The sequence below is a fragment of the Filicampus tigris genome, chromosome 18, assembly GCF_054856515.1.
Source record: "Filicampus tigris isolate MCC_2025a chromosome 18, RoL_Ftig_1.0, whole genome shotgun sequence".
NCBI classification, from domain to species: Eukaryota; Metazoa; Chordata; class Actinopteri; order Syngnathiformes; family Syngnathidae; genus Filicampus; species Filicampus tigris.
The window spans coordinates 6,070,171-6,090,209 of record NC_141234.1 but is presented as its reverse complement, the minus strand read 5'-3'; the positions used below and the strand labels follow the sequence as shown (position 1 = coordinate 6,090,209).

The 20,039-nt window shown below is 42.5% G+C and overlaps 1 protein-coding gene and 1 long non-coding RNA gene across 38 annotated transcripts in view; both read left to right on the top strand.

The window, feature by feature from the left end:
• LOC147132192 (uncharacterized) overlaps positions 1 to 9,776 on the top strand; it is a 133,604-nt gene extending 123,828 nt beyond the window's left edge. For 34 of the 36 annotated variants that reach the window (XR_015082151.1, XR_015082137.1, XR_015082131.1 and 31 more), the window contains 2 exons: positions 5,999 to 6,206; positions 8,978 to 9,776. This is a non-coding gene — a long non-coding RNA (uncharacterized LOC147132192). Of the gene's footprint in view, positions 1 to 5,998; positions 6,250 to 6,996; positions 7,088 to 8,977 lie in introns of those variants that run through there. The other 2 variants (XR_015082129.1, XR_015082127.1) reach the window with 2 other exon arrangements.
• Positions 9,777 to 10,462: 686 nt separating this feature from the next.
• LOC147132191 (importin subunit alpha-7) lies at positions 10,463 to 19,760 on the top strand. 2 transcript variants are annotated; one of them, XM_086014469.1, is made up of 14 exons: positions 10,463 to 10,735; positions 12,135 to 12,274; positions 12,365 to 12,457; positions 12,593 to 12,692; positions 12,772 to 12,866; positions 12,954 to 13,085; positions 13,172 to 13,260; positions 13,346 to 13,445; positions 14,139 to 14,302; positions 14,374 to 14,452; positions 14,884 to 15,009; positions 15,094 to 15,221; positions 15,318 to 15,502; positions 15,812 to 19,760. In XM_086014469.1, exons 1-14 carry the CDS (start codon positions 10,720 to 10,722, stop codon positions 15,997 to 15,999), a joined length of 1,635 nt encoding a protein of 544 aa, XP_085870595.1. In that variant the 5' UTR covers positions 10,463 to 10,719; the 3' UTR covers positions 16,000 to 19,760. The 2 variants fall into 2 exon arrangements, with proteins under 2 accessions (XP_085870595.1, XP_085870596.1); XM_086014470.1 differs by having other exon boundaries at positions 10,497 to 10,735; positions 12,138 to 12,274.
• Positions 19,761 to 20,039: the final 279 nt, after the last annotated feature.

Here is a 20,039-nt window from a genome sequence, read left to right as displayed (position 1 = left end):
GTCAAGTAATATCAGGACTCTTTCATGCACATGTAATTAGATGCTCTTTCATCCTCATCACTTTTTCCTGCTCACTCTCAGTCGAACACGCACATGCTTTTACCGCCTCTAATGAAAGTCTGCGGATTAATGAGCGCGCACCTCTGGTGCTAAGAACAATACGCTCAACACATTAATGACACCTCACTGGCAGTGAGCCGAGCGGCGTGACAGGCGTGACTGCGAAAATGTCACCCAGATCGAGACGCGCGCCGACGTGCCGGGACGGAGGAAGAGATTTAGGCAAATGAGAATGGCGCTGGAGGATAGCCAGGGGTCGCGCACTGATGGGAGGGATGGAGCAAGTGCGAGGTGGAAGGGCAGACTTGCAAAGGGGAGGATTGGCTTGTAAACAGAGATTGTTATAATGACACCAAGGAAGAAAGATTTGGAAGGCAACAGCCCGCTAATCCGTATGCAAAATTGTGAGCCCGTGCCTCGCTATCATTGCTAATCTCAGTCTTCATCTGTGCATGAGGAATGGCTTCCATATCGAAATGATCTGAGCTATTCGTCAAAGTAAAGAGATGAGCTCCGCTGGGTTGGCAAAAGGCTGCAAGATGATGATTCCCTCGCGGGAGATAGAGCACATTCTTTGACATCGTTTAAACCAGAGTTTGTCAAAGTGAGGTCCATGGACCAAATGTTGTCATGTTCAAAGAAAGCTAGGGATATTCATCTTTGGGGTGAAATTTCAGGATGAACCTTAAATGCACCATAACCTTAATTAGTGAACTTGAGCTTTTCTAAACTTGAATCCAACTGTTCAATGTATCAATACTTTTTGTGCATCTTGCCCTTCTCTAACAGGTGCCGGCAAAAAATCAGAATAGATCCTTGAAAATTTCCAAGGATGTCCAATACCACCTTTGCTTAACATTTCTGGAAACTGTCATCGGGTCAAGGAGCGATTTAAAGGTGCTTCTTTTCAAACAGGAAAAGACAGCACCGTTTACATTGAATTTGACTCCTTTTTTTTTAACTGACGTGTGACGGCGAGTATTGCTGACGTAAATCTGGAGCGTGAAAGTATTTCTCCCCCCAAAAAGTCGCTTCCTTAATCCATGCGTGCTTGTCGTATTTATTCCAATCGGATGGCCAACAGAGACAATTACTTAAGAAGCTAAATTTATGTCGATGTGAAAATTCACTGCCCATAGTCCTTTTGTATTCTGTCTTCACGAGAGTCTCCGTGTGGAGTCGGTGTGTCAGTTCTGTTGCTTTAAACATTGCAGCCATAAAGCAAAAAAAAAAAAAACACCTTTTTCAACTGACAGTGTCTAAAAAAAAAAAATACTTGTTTGTTGTGCATTTACTCTAAAAACCCTCAAAATGCAAAATTTAAACAAGTTCTCCATCACTGTTTGTCACTTTTATAGTTCTGATCACCATTTGTTCATTTAGTGGGTCACAGGATTACCCCAAAATGTGATTTCTATGAAACCGTTCAAACCATTCAACAACACACCATTAAAAGGTGAAGACCTTTTGTCGTTACAGTCCACTTGCGTTAGGGCCAAGCTTGCCTACCAGATCAAGCAGATGGACAGCGGGATGGATGAAGTCAGATGGACATGTTTAGGTTAGTTTAAGTTTGCGTTGACCATCATTGAAATGCAAAGCCATAGTTGTGCTGGCACACCCCGCAGTAGAGGGGTTGCAAACAATGGATCATTTGCACTCGACATGCTGTGCTTCTTCTAAAATGACATCATGTATCTCTTTTGATAAGTCATGTTGATTTCAGTGTACACTTTGGCGAAAGAAGTGACAGACTGCGCTCGCTGGTGGCCGATTTCTGTGCACAGCAGTGACTGCTTCTGCAATTATCTGCTCCGTGGCAGCCTCTTTGCACTCAGCGGGGGGCCGCAACCGATACCGACACACCCCCACGACCCCGCTGCTGCACTGCATCGCAACCCAGAAATGACTCTTTCTGTGGATAACAGCAGTGGAGATTCTTGCGGGCAGTGTTTGCTAACCTACTGAGCGTGGACATCATTGTGCGACTTGCAATGGTCATGTGCTGTTCATACAGTCTGACAGCAAGTGTGTGTGTGTGTGTGTGGACGTAACATGGGTAGTAAAAATGTGAGGAATGCACATTTTACGGCCCAGGGGGGCCAGCCATGCCCAATATTTATCAGGTCCAACGAGGCATGGGCTGATAATAAATTAGCTAAAATATAATTCGTATTATAAAAAAAATAACAATAATAGCAATTTGATCCCTTGTAAAGAATTTGGATGTTTTGGTGTTTTGACTTTTTTTCTCATTTCCGCAGAGAGTCTGACCAAGCGGCGAGACAGTAAATTTTACTGAAGTGTAAGTTGGAGAGGATGTACAGTGGATGTTCTCTTTTTTTGTTTGCCTTCGTACTCTGCAACATACCTCTCTCCTTGTGTCCCTCTACATTGCCCACCAACACGGACTCACCAAGTCAGCAGTTTTCCAAAATGCTCTCGGGGCATTGGGCTTGACAACATTTTCCTGCAATAAGAACACTTTGCTTTGGAAGGCTACTTTATACGACTTTGCACAAAAACAAAGTCTGCATGTCCACAGTTGAGTTTAACTGTATGTGGCTCTGTGAGTGTGCAGCCCATAATCTATCAGCGATTGAACTAGACCCCATAGTTCCCCTTTTTCTGAATTCTTGCTCATTTAAAGACTATTTCATGCTTCCAACTTTGTGATAACAGTTTGAGGAAAGCCATTTTCTGCTCTCTCTCTCTGCTCTCTGACCTTGCACACAGCGCCTCATACGCACACACATAAACATCATCAAATCAAGAGACCATATGGCTGCAAAATGATCCGAGATCTTATATTTGACTTTGAGATTTCCTCCAGAGGAACGTCGCGCTGCACAGGGGTAGAATTCCCAATCAAAAAAAAAGGCTAATTGCTCCCCAGCTTCTATCATTTCTATGGCTGCTGTTGAGCATGAGTCTGTGTGTGTGTGGGGTGGAGGGGGCGGGGGGGTTCGATGACAGAACAGAGGGTGGGAAGAAGCTCGAGGGAATATTGGCGCTCTGGTGTGGTGGATATTACATCCCTTAATAAAAGGCCCATGGCACAGGCGCAGAGGGATAGGGCAGCAGTAACACAAGAAGAAAAACAAAAGAGAGACATTCTTTACTTTTAAGATGACTTTGCCCACAATCATCTCTGCATGATAGATGGCCTGTCTGACAAAATGATGCTATAAAAAAAAAAAAAAAACAAGAACAACAGGGATTGGTAAAATGATCCATTCATAGTGCATACATCATATCGGATAAAAAACAATAAATGAAAGAGGCGCTATGATCCCTCGGAGGCGTTTCCAAGAGTACTTTCATCATTGGAGTCATGACAGAGAAGGAGATGAGATTATGAATTAAAAGTGCTGCTCCTCACTTACTGCAAACTTTCTTGTTTTTCATCACGGCAAACGGGCAATAAAAGCAACATCATTCGACTTACTCAATTCGAAAAAGTTGATTTGTGAGTAAATATTTCCCCCCCCTAAGTGACTGACTGCTCTTGTAGTGGTTTACGGTGATGGTATGTGTATGTGAATATATACTGTATATATAATATTCACGCACACATATATGAGAGAGAGACAGAAAGAGAGAGACCCTTCATGGTCCCACAAGTATAAAAAGAAGTTAACTGCTTGTAATAATGTTAACAAGTTACATTCATCACCTTAAATTTATGATGTTCCTCTCAAGACGTTACGGTCTCGCTGCTTTAAATGACAGTACAACTGCTTTGTGGCAGAAGAACCCAAAAGAGAAACATATGAACAGGTACAAGTATTCGGAAATTGGTGCACAACCTAACTCTAATCCACCAGTGAGCGAGGAAAGCGCCTGTGTTTGCACCACAAAGCACCGAAGCATGCCACCGGAGTCAATGAAGCAGCGCAATTGGTTGTACATGCACTGTAATTGATGAACACATAGACTGATCGAATACGGATCAATATGTACTATTAGCGCAAAGTGCTTTTATTTACTGGGGATGCTTTTGGCTTATTCTTAAGCTTTTAGCGACAAAGTGCTTTTAACCTCAAGGGCGATTCGGCACCTGGGTTGTTTTTATTATTATTTCTATCGCATTCGTCTCAATTTTAGCTGCAATTTACGGCTATTTTTGTGCCTCCTCTGCACAAAAATGCAACAGAAAGGCCTTCAAATGATGTGTCCTGCTTTTCCAGTGTACCACTCGACGCCCTGATGTGAGACAGGGGGGGGCCATAAAGGTGATGTGTATAGTGCCTAACTAGCTCGCCGTGGGCCTTTCACTGCCTCCCTGCGGTGGTCATAAATCTCCCCCCCGTGATTGGACAGAGGAGGTAATGAGGGGCCGAGTGCGCTGTGTAGCTACACGCACGCACGCACACACACACTCGAACAATGCTCAGTAAATAAAACCAGCACTGACCTGGACAGCGGTCTGACCGTTCCAGTCTGCCACCAGCACCTTACCTCTAGTAAATCTATCTAATTAACTGGAGGCAGAAACTGGGCGATGCTATTTTTTTTTTTTGCTCCGGTCAGAAAGAGAATTGAAAAAAAAAAAAAAAAATGTCCATTGCTTTTTTTTTTTTCTTTTTCAAATAGATGTTGTCCGTGTGACATCATCAGTTTGTCTTCTCACAGTGTACACACATACCGATAATTGGGACAAGCTTGAGGGTTTTACCTCTTTTCAGAACTCAAGTCGGCAAAGGCCCCATTTGTCAGAGGATTTTAAGATTATCCTGTACGAGTTCTCTCTGCTATCAGGTGAGTTAGTCGGGCTAAATTGAAGCATTTTTCCCTCTTCCAATCAAAGTTAGCAGACGCCCACTTATCAGATATCCTTGACTGTTCTGGATGTGTCAAGAATGATTTTTTTTTCCCTCTCCTATCTTCTCAGAAAAAAAATTGGGGTCAACAATGAACTGTTTAACAGATTGTAGTCCGCAGCACTACATTCCCTTTTGACTGTTACAAGCCAGTCAGAATCTCTGCTGACCTTTTCCATGCAGCAACAGCGATGGAATGAGGAGCTGGATAACATTTAATTGGTTATGTGCCCGCTGATAACCAATCAGACACATCAAAAGCTTCACCCACTAATTATATCGAGCGCCATCTGAAAAGGTTTCTTCTTCGCCGCCAACAATCATTCCCGACCTGAACCTCTGGCCCATTACTTGCGCAACACTATACTTTCATTCGCACGCTAAACATTATTGTGACGTATTGGACATATTTACAATAATTTGTAGAAACCTAATTAACGGATGATTGCAAAATACTGCATGCAAGCAGGTTTTTCATGAATTCTAATACGCTGCCTTTCCTTCTCGGGAAATGCACAATAGTTCAAGGGCAAGTGCTCACATGTATTTGTGCCTCCAGGAATTTGTGCATTGTGTTGAGGTTATTACAACAGTATAATGGCTATGTATGTGTTGTAGTCTAATGAGGTTCAGTGCAAAAAATATCCCATAATAATAGACCAGACCCATATACTGCTTTTATCCCTTTCTCGCTCCTTGGGAAGTTTCCAACTTGGTGTTTTGTTTTCTTTGCAAACCTAGTCAAAAATGAGCAAAGTATCATATCAAGTCTTTGTCAAGACAAACTTTGATTTCTTATAGCTTGAATAGATCTTGGATGCCATTAGCTTGTGCAAGTACCTGATGTCATGCTTCTATGACCGGTAAGTGAATGTCATTCACTGAAGTCCAAAGGGCGTTCCACAATATTTGACAAACTTTTTTGCCTTTTGACAGCCAAGATGCTAATGTAATGCAAACGAAGCACAGCACCATAAAACCCAGAGAGACCCATTAAATTAAAGCGGGATCTGTACAGCTCTGGATATTTGATGTTTCCCCCCATATTTTTTTTACTCCCTGCTTTTGCACTTTGGCAATAGATTTGTCTCCCTATGTGTCTATTATTCTTTCAGGTGAGGATTACTCATTGGTATTCACACGGCTCCCACAAATCTCCACCACACAAGAGGAATGATGGAATGATCCACGGGAATATTCCAAAATCACCTCGTCAGCATCCTACTTATCTGCTCCGCCACCTGGTAGATGCCATGAAGCCAAGCGAGCAGACAGCGAGACGGCGAGAGCGGGCCGAGGTGCTGTTCATCAGATTAAAAAAAAGTAAGGGGAAGACAGCGGCGAATAAATTTTGAACACCACATTATGAAGTCGTATCTCCTTTTTTCGCCTATTTGTGCACCACGTGGACTGACACACTGCTCGCTCCACCATACCCATGGAGTTATCGCTCCCTCTATATTATCCCCTAGAGCTGAGCTTCTCATAGTGTGGTCTGAGCATCCCTGGGGGTCTTCAAAAAAAAGTGATCCCAAAAGAAAGTGGATGTTGAAAGACTACACCATTGTCTTAGGAACAGGTTTGTGACAGAGGACAGGACAAAATACCCGAAATATCAGGAATGATGGCACTTTTCCGTCCTCTGTTTTTCTTGGAAATTTGGCTCATTTTCCTCATTGTACAAATCATTTATAGAGGGCTTCGGTGTACAGTGCAGTGAGAACGAGACAGGCCTGTTGCTTGAGGAGAATAGACGCTCCGTAAGTTTTAATGTAGTGATTAGGTGATTCTTCTTTTGAACAAAACTAGGTAGTTTAATACGCCTGCTTTCCTGGAGTGTTCAGCCGCTGTAGATGAACTAATTTTGTGCACAAATTAGCCTTATTACATTGCACGTAATTGAATGAAGGCGCCGTTGAAACGCCGCAAATTAGCACAAACAAGCACAATCACAACTAAGCAGATTTTGATGATTCGTTATGGAGTTTGTACTCCCCAATTGGCTCTGTGTGTGCAGTGACGGGAGAAAGTTGTTCATTCTCCACTGGAGATGTGGCTTTCAGGGAGACAGGCTGGCAGAAGTTGTCCATTGACCCCCGACTCTTTCTCACAGGAGGTCAAACTAGCCAGAGGGTCTCCAGAAGCTTCAATCACAAGTCTTTAACCAATCTTGGGATTTGTTGTTGAGTGCTGCATTTCCACAGGTAGTAGCCGGTTTGTACTTTATTCATCCAAACAAAGCATTTTTGGTACATTTTTATAAAACCAAGTAAAAAAAATGTTCAAATGTCAGATTGTGGAACCCCCGGTTTTAAAACAGATCAGAGTTTCAAACATGGGTCTAAAAGTTTGGCCTGCAAGCAATGTTCCCATTTTTAAAAGTGCTTACAAAATTGAGTCCCAAAATTCAGTTGAAAAATTCAGCTGTCAGGATGTGTCAATCTCTGGTTTTAAAGCAGTCAGTTGCTGGCAACCCCGTCCGTAACGTACTTGTAACTGGACTCCCTCTAAATTGTGTCTGAAAAATAATATTAATATTTAATCATTAAATAACACCGTATCGGCCCCAAAGTACACCAGCCTACCGGGGTTCTGCCCTGTATTCCAGGTGACCAGTCCAGCGTAGCAGTGACAGCATTTAACCAATATTTTTGTTTTCATTATTTATATTAACCAAGCCATAAAATAAACCATCGCAGTATAGGTAGGAGCAGTGTGAAAAATAACCTGTGATACAGCAGGGCTGTAAAAGCTCAACCTCAATAATATATTCCACAGCACTGTAAGTGTACCTAATGGTGTGTACAGTATGTTTAGGTCAGCAGTATGAAACATAGTTGCAGGCAGTAAAAAAAACAGTAGTCTTCACATGTTCTACTGAGTGATCCTCTCACTAAGATAATGATGGACTGTTTACATTTGAATGAGAACCTGGGGAATATTTTGCGGCTTATGGTGAGTAGGGAAAGTACATCACAACAGTCCATTCCACATACTGTACACTTCAATTTGAAAGCCCTCTGTTCGGCTTCTTGTCTTCGCTCTTATGACTCCGTCCCAGAAGCAGTGGCATTGATTAATGTGTAACCTTTGCTGCTCGGCCCGTGTATGATGTGCCTCAGCCAGCCTTGAAATGAGAAAAAGGGGAACAAGTGGCAAAGCAGTCTATCTATGCCAACGCGCCGGTTGCGGCCTGTGGTACATCCGCGCCGGTGGCTCAAGTGGAATGAAGCTCATCCCAAAAGCCACAGCTTGGATCTGTGCGAGGTGTTTGCTTTGAAAAAATGGCAATCATGGGAAAGTCTCTCACTCAACTTTGTCTTGCTGATCACTTAACCTCCGAGCCCTTTGCCGGGCACTGCTGCCATTTAATTTGTGCAACATTGCCCCCTATTGTCGATTCCATCATACAGCAACTCCCATGATCTGGAGGGCCACGCGGCTTGGTGATATCCATCCATCCATTATCGATACCGCTTATTCTCACAAGGGTCACGGGGCGTGCTGGAGCCTATCCCAGCTGTCTTCGGGCAGTAGGCGGGGGACACCCTGAATTGGTTGCCAGCCAATCGCAGGGCACACAAAGACAAACGTCCACACTCACGATCACACCTAGGGGCAATTTAGAGTGTCCAATAAACTTACCATGCATGTTTTTGGAATGTGGGAGGAAACCGGAGTACCCGGAGAAAACCCACGCAGGCACGGGGAGAACATGCAAGCTCCACACCGGGAGGCCGGAGCCGGGATCGAACCCACGACCTCTGAACTGTGAGGCGGACGTGCTAACCAGTCGAACACCATGCCGCCAGCTTGGTAATAATGTTCGGCAATTTAGAAGCAGCTGCTCAGGCAAATTAACCATGTGTGTGCAATACTACATTTTTATGTTTGATTTGTTGAAACACACACTTTAAAGGTCTTTCTGGAATCGATAAGTGCATTTACGTGAGCATCTGCTCGGGAATATTAATTTGTGTATGTATTATTTCATATATTGCTCAACGGTATTGTACTGAGCGGCCAGACCCTATTCACAGTAATACTTCTATGTTCTATGTTATTGAAATGTTCCCTTTCACCATTTTTTGCAGTGCCTCCTCTGCACTCAAGAATTCAGCGTGTCAATCCAAACGACATTCCAACATAAAAACACAGACACGCTCCTGAAAAGAGGAAGCGCAACAGGATCCAACACAAACCTGGGCAGGCGGCGTCTCGGCCCGGGACAAGAAGCGGCTGGACAAACTGGTCTGGAGGGCCGGCTCTGTCCTGGGCTGCTCCGTGGACTCGGTGGGGGACAGGAGGATGTTGGCCAAGCTGTCATCAATGCTGGACAACCCGGACCACCCCCTCCAGGGCACCCTAACAGCACTCCACAGCTCCTTCAGTGACAGACTGTTACACCCTCGCTGTGCAAAGGAGAGATTCCGCCGTTCCTTCTTGCCTGCTGCTGTCAGACTCTTTAACAAGAACATTGTGTAGTCTCTACAAACTGGCGGACATTAGTGCAATTGTGCAGTCCTGCACCTGAGCTCATATCGTGCAATACCCAATATTCCCCACTACTGTAAAACCGTGCAATACTCAACATTCCCCACTACTGTTAGTCTAGTTTTATTTTTATCAAATGCTGTTCCTTACATTTCCCTACAGCACTGCAGTACTGTCACTTAGAGTATTTTTCCTCTGTGCTATGTACAGGCCAAAATGAGTGTTCCTCATACTTTTTATGTAGATGTATGTTGATGTGTATATACATGTGTATATACACGTTACTGCTTATATTTACATAGGTTTGATCCCGAATGTTTGCCGTCAACGTTATACATTAATGGCTACATTATGCCGCCGTCCCTGTGTGACCTATATCTTTGCTGCTGTAACACTGAAAATTTCCCCACTGTGGGATCAATAAAGGCATTCTTATCTTATCTTATCTTATCTTAAATCGGCAGTCTTTGAACCTCACTGCCACAGCCAGAGTACGATTTGTTTTAGCCAAGAGAGTCACCGTCCTCCCTCTGACGCTTGAGCTACTTCAGTGATATTTACCAAGCTATCACCGGCTTTGCTTTCCCACATAGAGGCCAAATCCTTCTGTGTGACGTTTGCATGTTTTGTCCATCCTTGTGTGATTTATTTTCCCCAAGCACTCTGGCTTCCTCCGACATCCAAAACAGTTCTGTACATGAAAAGAAATCAAACATAAGACAATTAAACATAAATAATTTAAAAACAATAAAATTAAGAACAAATACTATAAACACTAATTAATACTAAAACACCAAAACAAGTGCATCTACCCTATTAAACCAAAAATGGTCATTGAGCCATGATTTTAATTATTAGAAGAAATATAAAATATACATACACTGTAAATGTATTTGCATTTGAGTACTTCTGTCAAATCTCCAGCAGATGTCACCGTTGCCCTGAAGCGGGATTTGCAGGGGGAATGAAGTCTCGCGTGATTTTGTTTGTAAGAACTAAATTAACTACTCCGCCGCCCATGACACCATTAATGAGATGTTAAATTCAACTCTTTTTTTTCTTTTTTGGTTTCTTTTCAGCACATCTCCCTCAAAAATTGGCACAGATGTTAAAGCGTTTATGTCTGTGATTATAACAGCTTTTTTCTTGATTTTGAAAGCTTGTGAGGGAATTGTTGAATAATGTGGGCCTCTTGTGGCAGGAAGTGGTCATTATATGAATGGTTCCGCCTCCGGCAGCCATATTGCCGAACTTACTGGAGCAAATTCTTCAACATAAGCTGAAAGAAAGGGGCTTAAAGTTGTTAACAGTTTGAATACACTGCGTCATACGCTTAAACCACATGGAGAACACAATGGGTAAGTTGTTCCGTATCACCGGTTTACTATAGACGTATGATGAGCTTCATGCTTAGTCGTCGATGATACTGATTGTGTAAATGTCGTTCTGCACGTTGTAGCTCAACCAATGCACTTTTGGTGACTTCAACGTTTGTACAATTTACCTTAAAGGTTCTGTATTTGTCATAAATCTGCTTGTCTGTCGACAGTTTGAGCGCAGCAGCTCACGCGTACATTAGCTTAGCTGGTGTTATGCTAGCCCCCCTCGACTCGAAACGCGTCACATAATGCAAAACCTGATACAAATTAGCGTTGTTTTAAGACTATCCCAGTAGACTTTAGACCGTTCAAGTCCGTTTGAATGTTGTACATTGCGCAGTTCGTGACTGTTTTGCTCGATTGATGTTTTGACGTGAGGGCTGCCAAGCTGCCCGATTTGAACCAACGTGTTCATGTGACACCAAGAATCCGTCATTCCTATGACATGCACGGTGTAAGTCGGAACGTAATGTCACAACACACTTACAGTATCTTACGTGAAAAGAAATCTGAACTATGTCACAAAGTGGATACCCGAGTTGACTACGTAACTTCTGCCATCTGGTGGGAAAGCATTTTAGTAGTATTTTTATTAATTCAATATAATTGACAGTAGCTGATATTAAAGAAAAGTTATGTACACTATGTTCTCTTGATGCATCAAAAATTGCTTAACTATTGAATTATTTTTAATAAAAATAAAAGTATCTGCAGTCTTAAAGTAGCAATACTAATAATGTGTATTGTTTAATTTGTGGTGGTGAAGCATCACACTACTTACTATTCCATTGGCAGTATACAGTACATCCTATACTCTACAAATATAAACGTGCTGTTAAATACTTTATGGCCGTTTAAATATGTGTGAGTCCACCATTTTAAATACTTTAATCCTCTAAAAATTGAGGTCTTTGGCATCACATGGCTGTCGTTCCTAAATGGTAAATGGTGTATTTTACAAATGCAATGTGGTGGTGCATTAAGGCAACCTTGCAATTGTCGGAATACTTTTGGTTCCATGTCATACACTTTTTTGGTCTGACTATTCCTAAACCATAGTAAGAACTCAATGAGCCCAACTTTATTGTTGGCACCATTTTGACTGCTGGCAGCATGGTCACTTTGTCTTGCGTAGGCAGTGTTTTATGCAAACTGTGCGATTTAACTCTGTCAACTTTTGTTCTGCGTGTGTGTGTGTTTGAGTGTGTATTTTTAGACGTTGCTTTCCACTTGCAGCCAACTAGTTTGTCGAAGGCCTTTTATATCCAGGCCTGTTTACAAGCACTTTCATCATGATGTCCTGTTATTTCAGATGTATGAACTTTGTCCTCGTTATACCACCAAAGTGAATATGTTCTAATTTGGGTCTGCGGTCTAGCAGAGCCGTCAGCCAGCCCGGCTAAGGATAACAACTACCGAATGAACCGCTACAAGAACAAAGCGCTGAACCCCGAGGAGATGCGACGCAGGAGAGAGGAGGAGGGCATCCAGCTCAGGAAACAAAAACGAGAACAACAGGTATCCCAGAACTTCACATCTTTAACCTTCGCACGTAAAATACATCTGTCTGTTTTGAAGTGGTGAGAGTCGTCTCTTCTTTCTTCCAAGCTTTGCAAACGGAGGAACGTGGACGTCCTCACCGAAGAGGAAGCCATGCTGGAGAGCCCTCTAGTGGATTCGCAACTGAGCTTACCAGTCACAGTGAGTGGGAATTTGAAATTCCAAATGGTTCACATACTGTTTCCTCCCACTTAAATTCTACAGTATATTTTGTGGCATCTCTGAGGGCTTTTTTCCCCCCCCCTTTAAACGGTGTCAATGTGTGTGTTATTGCAGGAAGGAGTCATCACCAGAGATATGGTTGAGACTCTGTTCTCAGAAGACCCTGAGCTCCAACTCGCCACCACACAAAAGTTCAGGAAGCTTCTCTCTAAAGGTAGTGTGCAACTTGTCTCAAGTCACAGTAAGGCAAACCAGCAGAACCTTTCAGCTTATGTTCCTTGTGTTGATCTCAGAGCCTAACCCGCCTATTGATGAGGTTATAAACACAAGCGGGGTCGTGGAGAGGTTTGTGGAGTTCCTTAAGATGAGCAGCAACTGCACACTACAGGTCAGTGTGTACAACCCGTGGTGGCGACTGTAACGACAAAGGCTCAATGGATCAATGCATTTCAACGCACTTGGTATGTCGTCGTAGTTCGAAGCCGCTTGGGCTCTGACCAACATCGCATCAGGTACATCCATGCAGACCAAGACTGTGATCGAAGCTGGAGCTGTGCCCATCTTTATCGAGCTTCTTAATTCAGACTTTGAGGATGTGCAGGAGCAGGTAACATAAACGTGTGGTTGTAGTCCCCCCGCCCCATATTTACTGTACATGTTTGTTTGTGTGTGTGTGTGATTTTTGTCCTTCAGGCCGTGTGGGCTCTGGGGAATATTGCAGGAGACAGTGCCTTGTGCAGGGACTATGTGCTGAACTGTGACATCCTTCCACCGCTATTAACGTAAAATTGCCACTTCATTTTTGTCCAAACTCACCAACTATAAAAGTAAACTGTTTTACTTGAATATATGTAATTGCTGTTGCAGGCTCCTGACCAAATCCATAAGACTCACCATGATCAGGAATGCTGTGTGGGCCCTGTCTAATCTCTGCAGAGGAAAAAACCCTCCACCCTCCTTTGACAAGGTTATCATGAATCAAAAAAAAAAAAAAAAAATCACTAGGTACACCTGCCAAGTGCTATTACAAGAGCAGTGTATAGAAAACTTGCCCAAAGATTAGAGTGGTTTCAGAGAAATATTCATTAAATTAGTATGAATATTAACAAAGTTTGTTGTGCGTCATATGGAAGGTTGGTCACGTTTTGGTCAGTGGTTACCTTATTTAGCTACATGTCAACCATAATAGTGCTATTCATGGTTTTCAAAAGCCTATAGATGCCACAAAAGAGCAGCAAAATACTACATTAAGCTCCTGAGCTCACGTCAACATAGTTCCTTGGCCCCAAGATGAGTGCAAAGTACTATTTACGTGAAGCGCTTTCAATCATATCAACATTGAGATTTGGCACCAATATGCCGTGCGATGGCAGCAAAGGCCTGCATGAAGCTCTTCAACTTATTTCAACATAGTTCACACATTTTATTCTGGACAGGACTCTAGCCAGAGGACAAAAACTGTAAATGGATATATCAGATTTTAGTTAATTGGAATACCCGTTTGCGAGTAAATGTTGTATTATCGTTGGAATTTTTTTTTTTTTTTTTTTTAATACAGCTCTTGTATCACACAGCTATGTCTACTTTTGTGTTCTGTTATGATGACTTTTTGTCAATTATTGTTCCTGAGCTCAGATCTATTCTGCCTGTGTGGTTGTAGGTGTCGCCTTGTCTCCCGGTACTCTCCAGACTTTTGTTCAGTAGCGACCCAGACCTGCTGGCAGACGCCTGCTGGGCTCTGTCCTACCTCTCCGACGGCCCCAACGACAAAATCCAGGCCGTCATCGACTCTGGAGTCTGCAGGCGCCTCATCGAACTGCTCATGTAAGCCTGCGTGTCTGCATACCCCACTCGTGCTCTTTCCAGCCTGTTGTTTTAACGCGTCCTGTTTGCAGGCACACGGACTACAAGGTGGCCTCTCCTGCCTTGAGAGCTGTTGGGAACATTGTGACAGGAGATGACATCCAGACGCAGGTGAGAGTCTGAGTTAAAGGGAAATGGCATTTGGTACCTCAAAGGTTTGACCGGTTCTCATTGAGTACTTTAAGATAACTTGATGCTACTGCTTCTACTTTGGGAAGCAGAGTCCAGAGTGTGGGGGAAATGAAGTGAGAGCCTATAAAGACAATGAAAGCGTTTTAATAGAAGCAGACGTCACGACACTATTCTGTGTGTATGTGGCACATAGCCACATGGCTCCCAAAAAGTTCAGACAGGTTGCTGCAGCACAGGAGCAGAGTGGCAGAATCTTGATTTATCGATCGGACACTTGTATACTTTTTATAACGTTTTTGTTTGGTGGTGTGCTGTTTTTTTGTAATGTAAAATGTGCTCAAAGTTTTGGCAACCACTGCAAAATGGTTGACTGGCTTGGTTAAATTTTTATCTGTTGCCGCTGTGCGCAGGTGGTATTGAACTGCTCCGCCCTGCCTTGTCTGCTGCACCTACTGAGCAGTGCCAAAGAATCCATTCGCAAAGAGGCGTGCTGGACCATTTCCAACATCACGGCCGGAAACCGAGCGCAGATACAGGTGGGACATAGCCACGAAGGTCATTGTCACTCAGTGGGCCTAGTCTTTCCTCGTTTCTGAGCTTTTGTTGTTTCTCCTCTACAGACAGTTATCGACGCTAACATCTTTCCAGTGCTGATTGAAATTCTACAAAAAGCAGAGTTCAGGACCAGGAAAGAGGCTGCGTGGGCCATATCCAACGCCACCTCTGGAGGAACACCAGAACAGATCAGGTCCGGACTCCTTTCAAATTTGGATACCTTTCCTCTTCATTGGGTTCAATTGTCAACATGTCTTTGCACCCCTACATCCTTGTTAACCTCCTTTAGATATCTGGTGAACCTTGGCTGCATCAAGCCGCTGTGCGATCTGCTCACGGTGATGGATTCCAAGATCGTCCAGGTGGCTCTCAACGGCCTGGAGAACATCCTACGGCTGGGCGAACAGGAGGCCAAGCAGGAGAACCACAGCACGGGCATCAATCCATACTGCAGCCTCATCGAAGAAGCTTACGGTACTGGGCAGGAAATTGACACGCTTTACCACAGTGGCGTATTGCTAATATAGTGAACCTCCTTGAAAATCTGATATAGAGGGAGACCGTACAATTCCCCCCCCCCCCACACATGCTTTATACACATTTTAAGATATGTACATTTCATTCTGAAATACAAGTTTATATGCAAAATATTTTTTTCCAGGGTGGACCTAATAATCCATCACACAATTTAATAAGATCCAGTGCAATCATTTCAGTTGCAAGAATTCTGTCATGTAATTCTGCATTCGAGTTGTACCCACCGGTTGAATTTCCGCTGTCCAGGTCTGGACAAGATTGAGTTCCTCCAGAGTCACGAGAACCAGGAGATCTACCAGAAGGCCTTTGACATGATCGAGCACTACTTCGGGGTGGAGGACGAGGACAGCAGCCTGGCCCCACAGGTCGACCAGAACAACCAGCAGTTCCTCTTCCCTCCGCAGGAGGCGCCCATGAAGGGCTTCGAACTTTAAGGAAGGTTCACACTTTCGTCCATTTGGTTGGGGGTAGGGACGGCGCTGGTTCTTGATCTCATACCTCTGTTCTCTTTCGCCGTACCCTGAGTTAAAGCTCGCGAATACACCTTTCTGTCGCTTGCTTTGTTGGGGGTCTCTCCATGGCAGACTGGATTATTTGGAGACCTTTACTTTCCATCCCGGTTTGTGGGAAAGAGCCCACCCCTGTTCTTGATGTTAGCCTGACATTTTGACAGCGCAATTAAACAAAAGTATTTTTTCCCTTTTACACTCTCCCCCCCTTCAAATAATTTTCATTCATGGATAGCACTAGTCAGAGGCTGAGGGAAGAAATCTATTTAATCTACTGCGGAAGGGTGTTTCAGATTCAGATCACTAATGTGTGTGGGTTTTTTTTTTTTGTTTAGTTTTGTTTTGTTTTTTGCTGTAATTTTAACCGGGATATATATATATATATAATTTTTTTGTATGGGCAGGTAGAAGAAAATATCGAAAGGCTTTGGGTGAAATCACGACGTGTTAAAAAAAAAAAAAAAGAAGAAAAAAAAATGTTTCTACGGGTGGTTTGGTTGGCGTTCAAAATGTCTGATGCGTGCTGTGTTATTAATAGGTTTATCTTTGAATTGTGACGTGATCTAACATGGAAAAATCTGGGCGTGGTGGCTGCAGTAAAAGCAAATCTATATATTTAGATGAGCGGATATTTACAGTAGGGCGAGAATTTTAAGTTCTGCTTCCCAGCTGCATGTGGTCGCATGGTTTTGTGGCTGTCTGCACATCCCTGACCTCACTCGCATAGCAGGAAGCACTTACGGTCATATAGTGGTGCTGTCACGTACAATATCGTGCTAGTGGATGTATAGCTTTTTAAAGGCGCTGATTCCGTGTCATCGATTGCGACAGATTTGCATGGTTCTAGTGTAGCCCCGCTTTTACGTAGCCCCTGGGCACAGGGATGTGTCTCAGACAACGCCATTCAACGTGTAGTCCCATCGTTTTTTGTTTTTTTTCTTTTTGCATTGATTATTTGTATGTATTTGTTTGCACGTACACACACACTTGCATACAACACCTGCAGACACTGCACATCACATAGATGACTGGCTACTTGCAAGGGAAAAAAAAAAAAGTTTCCATTGTCTGGTAATTTTGATATTCACGTCCAACTATCAACTTAATTTATGGAAAATTAAACAACTTTCCCTTTTCCTTTTAGTATTGACGCACTCGTACAAAAGGGCAGCAAGTCAATGGGAAACTACTTATTTTTTTTCCATTGTATTACAACTTATTTTGTGATTCATGATTAACATTAGTAAACTGTATTTTCTTTTCAGAGTGGCCCTATTCTAAATACTCAAAATTGCTAAATATTTTTTTGTAATTGAAGCCTTCACCGTAGATGATTGTGCTGTAATTTTTAGAAACAAAAGACTGAATTTTCTAGGCACCCAAATGCCACCAGAGGGCACCAAAGCAATACTGTTACCGCTGTTACTGCTTTGGCCACGCACAAAAACACAATTTTACATAAGATTTTCAGCAAAGCAAAACAAAAAATCAGGTAATCCATGAAACACTCTCGGGAAAAAAAAAAAAAAAAATTCTCCAATGTTATAACTTAATCCTCCTAATATTTTCCCATAATATTGCAAGATACAAAACGACATGAAAACTTTTCATTTAGCCGTTGCTTGTAGCCACAGTGACGTTTGGATGGTTTAAATGAGCAGCGTAAATGCTGACGCGGGGTGTCCGGCGTGCAGGCTTGCATGGAGCAGAAGTAGCGTTGGGGTGGTGTGATGTTTTGACTGAGCGGCACTGTGTGAAGAAGAGCTTGCTCGACTCTGACTTCGTCCCCCATCAGAGTCCCGGAGTTTGTGTGCTCTGTGGACAGACAAGGACGACTCTCCAATGCTAGTGATTGTCTTTTTGTTTACAATAGCACCACTCAGTCGCTGACTCTTTTGAGATGCTCTCCACAGAGCATGTGTGGTCTTTAAAAAATATATATAATATAAAAAATAAAAATAAAAAAAAATACTGTACAGCAGGAGTGGGAAGCTTAAGGCCCTAAATAAAATATTCACCCTAGAAAATGGGTTCCCCGCCCCTGTTGTAGAAGATGAAAAGCACATCAATAATTGAGCATCAACATCTTACTGTGTGTCCTCTACATGACAGATGTGTGTAGCAGGATTTAGTCTTTGAAAAGAAAAAGGAAAAAAACAAGCAGGAAGATGTATTCCACAAAACTGCACTCCTATTCACAAAAGTGCCAATCTGACCAACAATCTTTAACCTAGATTATTTTTTTCTTTACAAATATATATATATATATATCTTTTATTTACTTGAATGTGCACACATACTGTGCAAAATTGCTGCTCTATTATTTTCCTTACCTTTTTTTTTAACTTTATTTTGACATTGTTAGAAAAAAAAAAAAAGGTGGCTTTCCTTTCTGTGGGCGCCTGATTAAGTGTCCCTATGTGGTCTTGATGCATTTAACTGCTTTCTCCAGCAACCCCCCCCCCCCTATTAGTCCACTAATGGGTTTCACTGTGCATTTATTCAAGCTGCGGAAAATCATTTTCATGTGGCTCTTTTATAGTCTAATGTATAGTGTCCATGCAAGTGGAGAATTTCAGGTACTGACCTTTACATTTACCAAAGTTCCTTTCCCGAAATTGAAGGCTGTGATGTTTCCGTTCGAAGTCCCTCTCTTGTTATTGATCGACTCCCATTCACTGTCAAGGGAGTCGGTTGATCAAGTCAACCCCAACCCGTGAGACTGCAATAAATGTCCAAAAATCAGGCACTCTGAAGGCAACCATTACTTCCTCTCATCCTTGATATTTTTTTCTATGCTGAGAAAAAAATCTGACATTGAGATTTAATGGTGATTTATATTCAAACAGGGGTGGGGAACCTTGAAAGCGGCCCAAAACGTGCTTGTAATATACAATAAAAGCATTTTGCTCCATCTCTGCATCATATGTCTTCATAATGAGGACTCAATACAAGCCCAAATGGTTCCCCACCCCTGCGTGAAAAGGTATTAATTTTATGTATGTTTTGATACATTGACCGGGATTCACATGCAATTCTACTCACTTCTGAGAAGTGGACAAAAAGCCTCATTTGGAGTATGTGGTAGGAAAAATAAGCACGTAACAGGCCTAAAGCCTTTTTCAACATTTTCCTGAGAGGGATATTCTAAGATATATTTTTGGATAATCGTGTTTGGAGTTTAAAGTAAAAGAAAATGCTGCCTAGTAATCAGGAAATCATTTCCCAGATGGATCACGGGGAAATCCTACATCTGATGTTTTACGTCTTCCGTCCTGGAAAGTGTTGCCATCTGTATCAAAAGCCCAACAGCTTGTAATGTTGTTCTATGCTTCAAATGTTTACAATGTTTGTCTACAACTTTTCATTTACTGTATGCGACATCACTGACCAGTCCTCATCTTGTCTGCTCTGGTCCTTCTCATTTCTTTTTTTAGTGTATTTATTTTCACTTTTCTTTTTTGTCGTTGTTTCCCTTCCGTTTGCGCCGTAAATGACCCATCTTTGTAAACTGTGACTTGACTTGACCGACGGTATGAATGAGTGACGAGAAACACTTTCAACTCAACATGACACACAAACATGAACATGAAATAAACATAAAATGTGGGAAATTATAATGACCTGAAAATATTCAGTGAATATACTGCGCAAAAAAAATAAAGATGTTGACAAAAATGTGCTTACTACTTTATAGGTGTATTTATTCGACTTCTGCTGCTTGTTTTGATATTTTCATTACACCTACAACGTAAATGATCAGAGCTGGGCATTTTACTACAAATTGAGCGGCCGTTATTCGTCATCCATCTGCAGCATAGCTACCCTCCATCATTCGCCTTTTTTCCAGGGGTAAAAAAAACAGTATATACTATAGACTGACCTGTCTTTAATTTTAAATGGGCATCTGTCTGCGATTCCGATTAAACTTTAACTAGCTCGCAACAGCCATCGAAGCCTCGCCT

Excerpts from the sequence above, each read along its gene's own strand:
- LOC147132191 (XM_086014469.1), top strand. Across the intron at positions 15,010-15,093 it reads GAAACCGAGCGCAGATACAG|ACAGTTATCGACGCTAACAT; the intron begins GTGGGACATAGC and ends TCTCCTCTACAG. Across the intron at positions 15,222-15,317 it reads GGAACACCAGAACAGATCAG|ATATCTGGTGAACCTTGGCT; the intron begins GTCCGGACTCCT and ends AACCTCCTTTAG.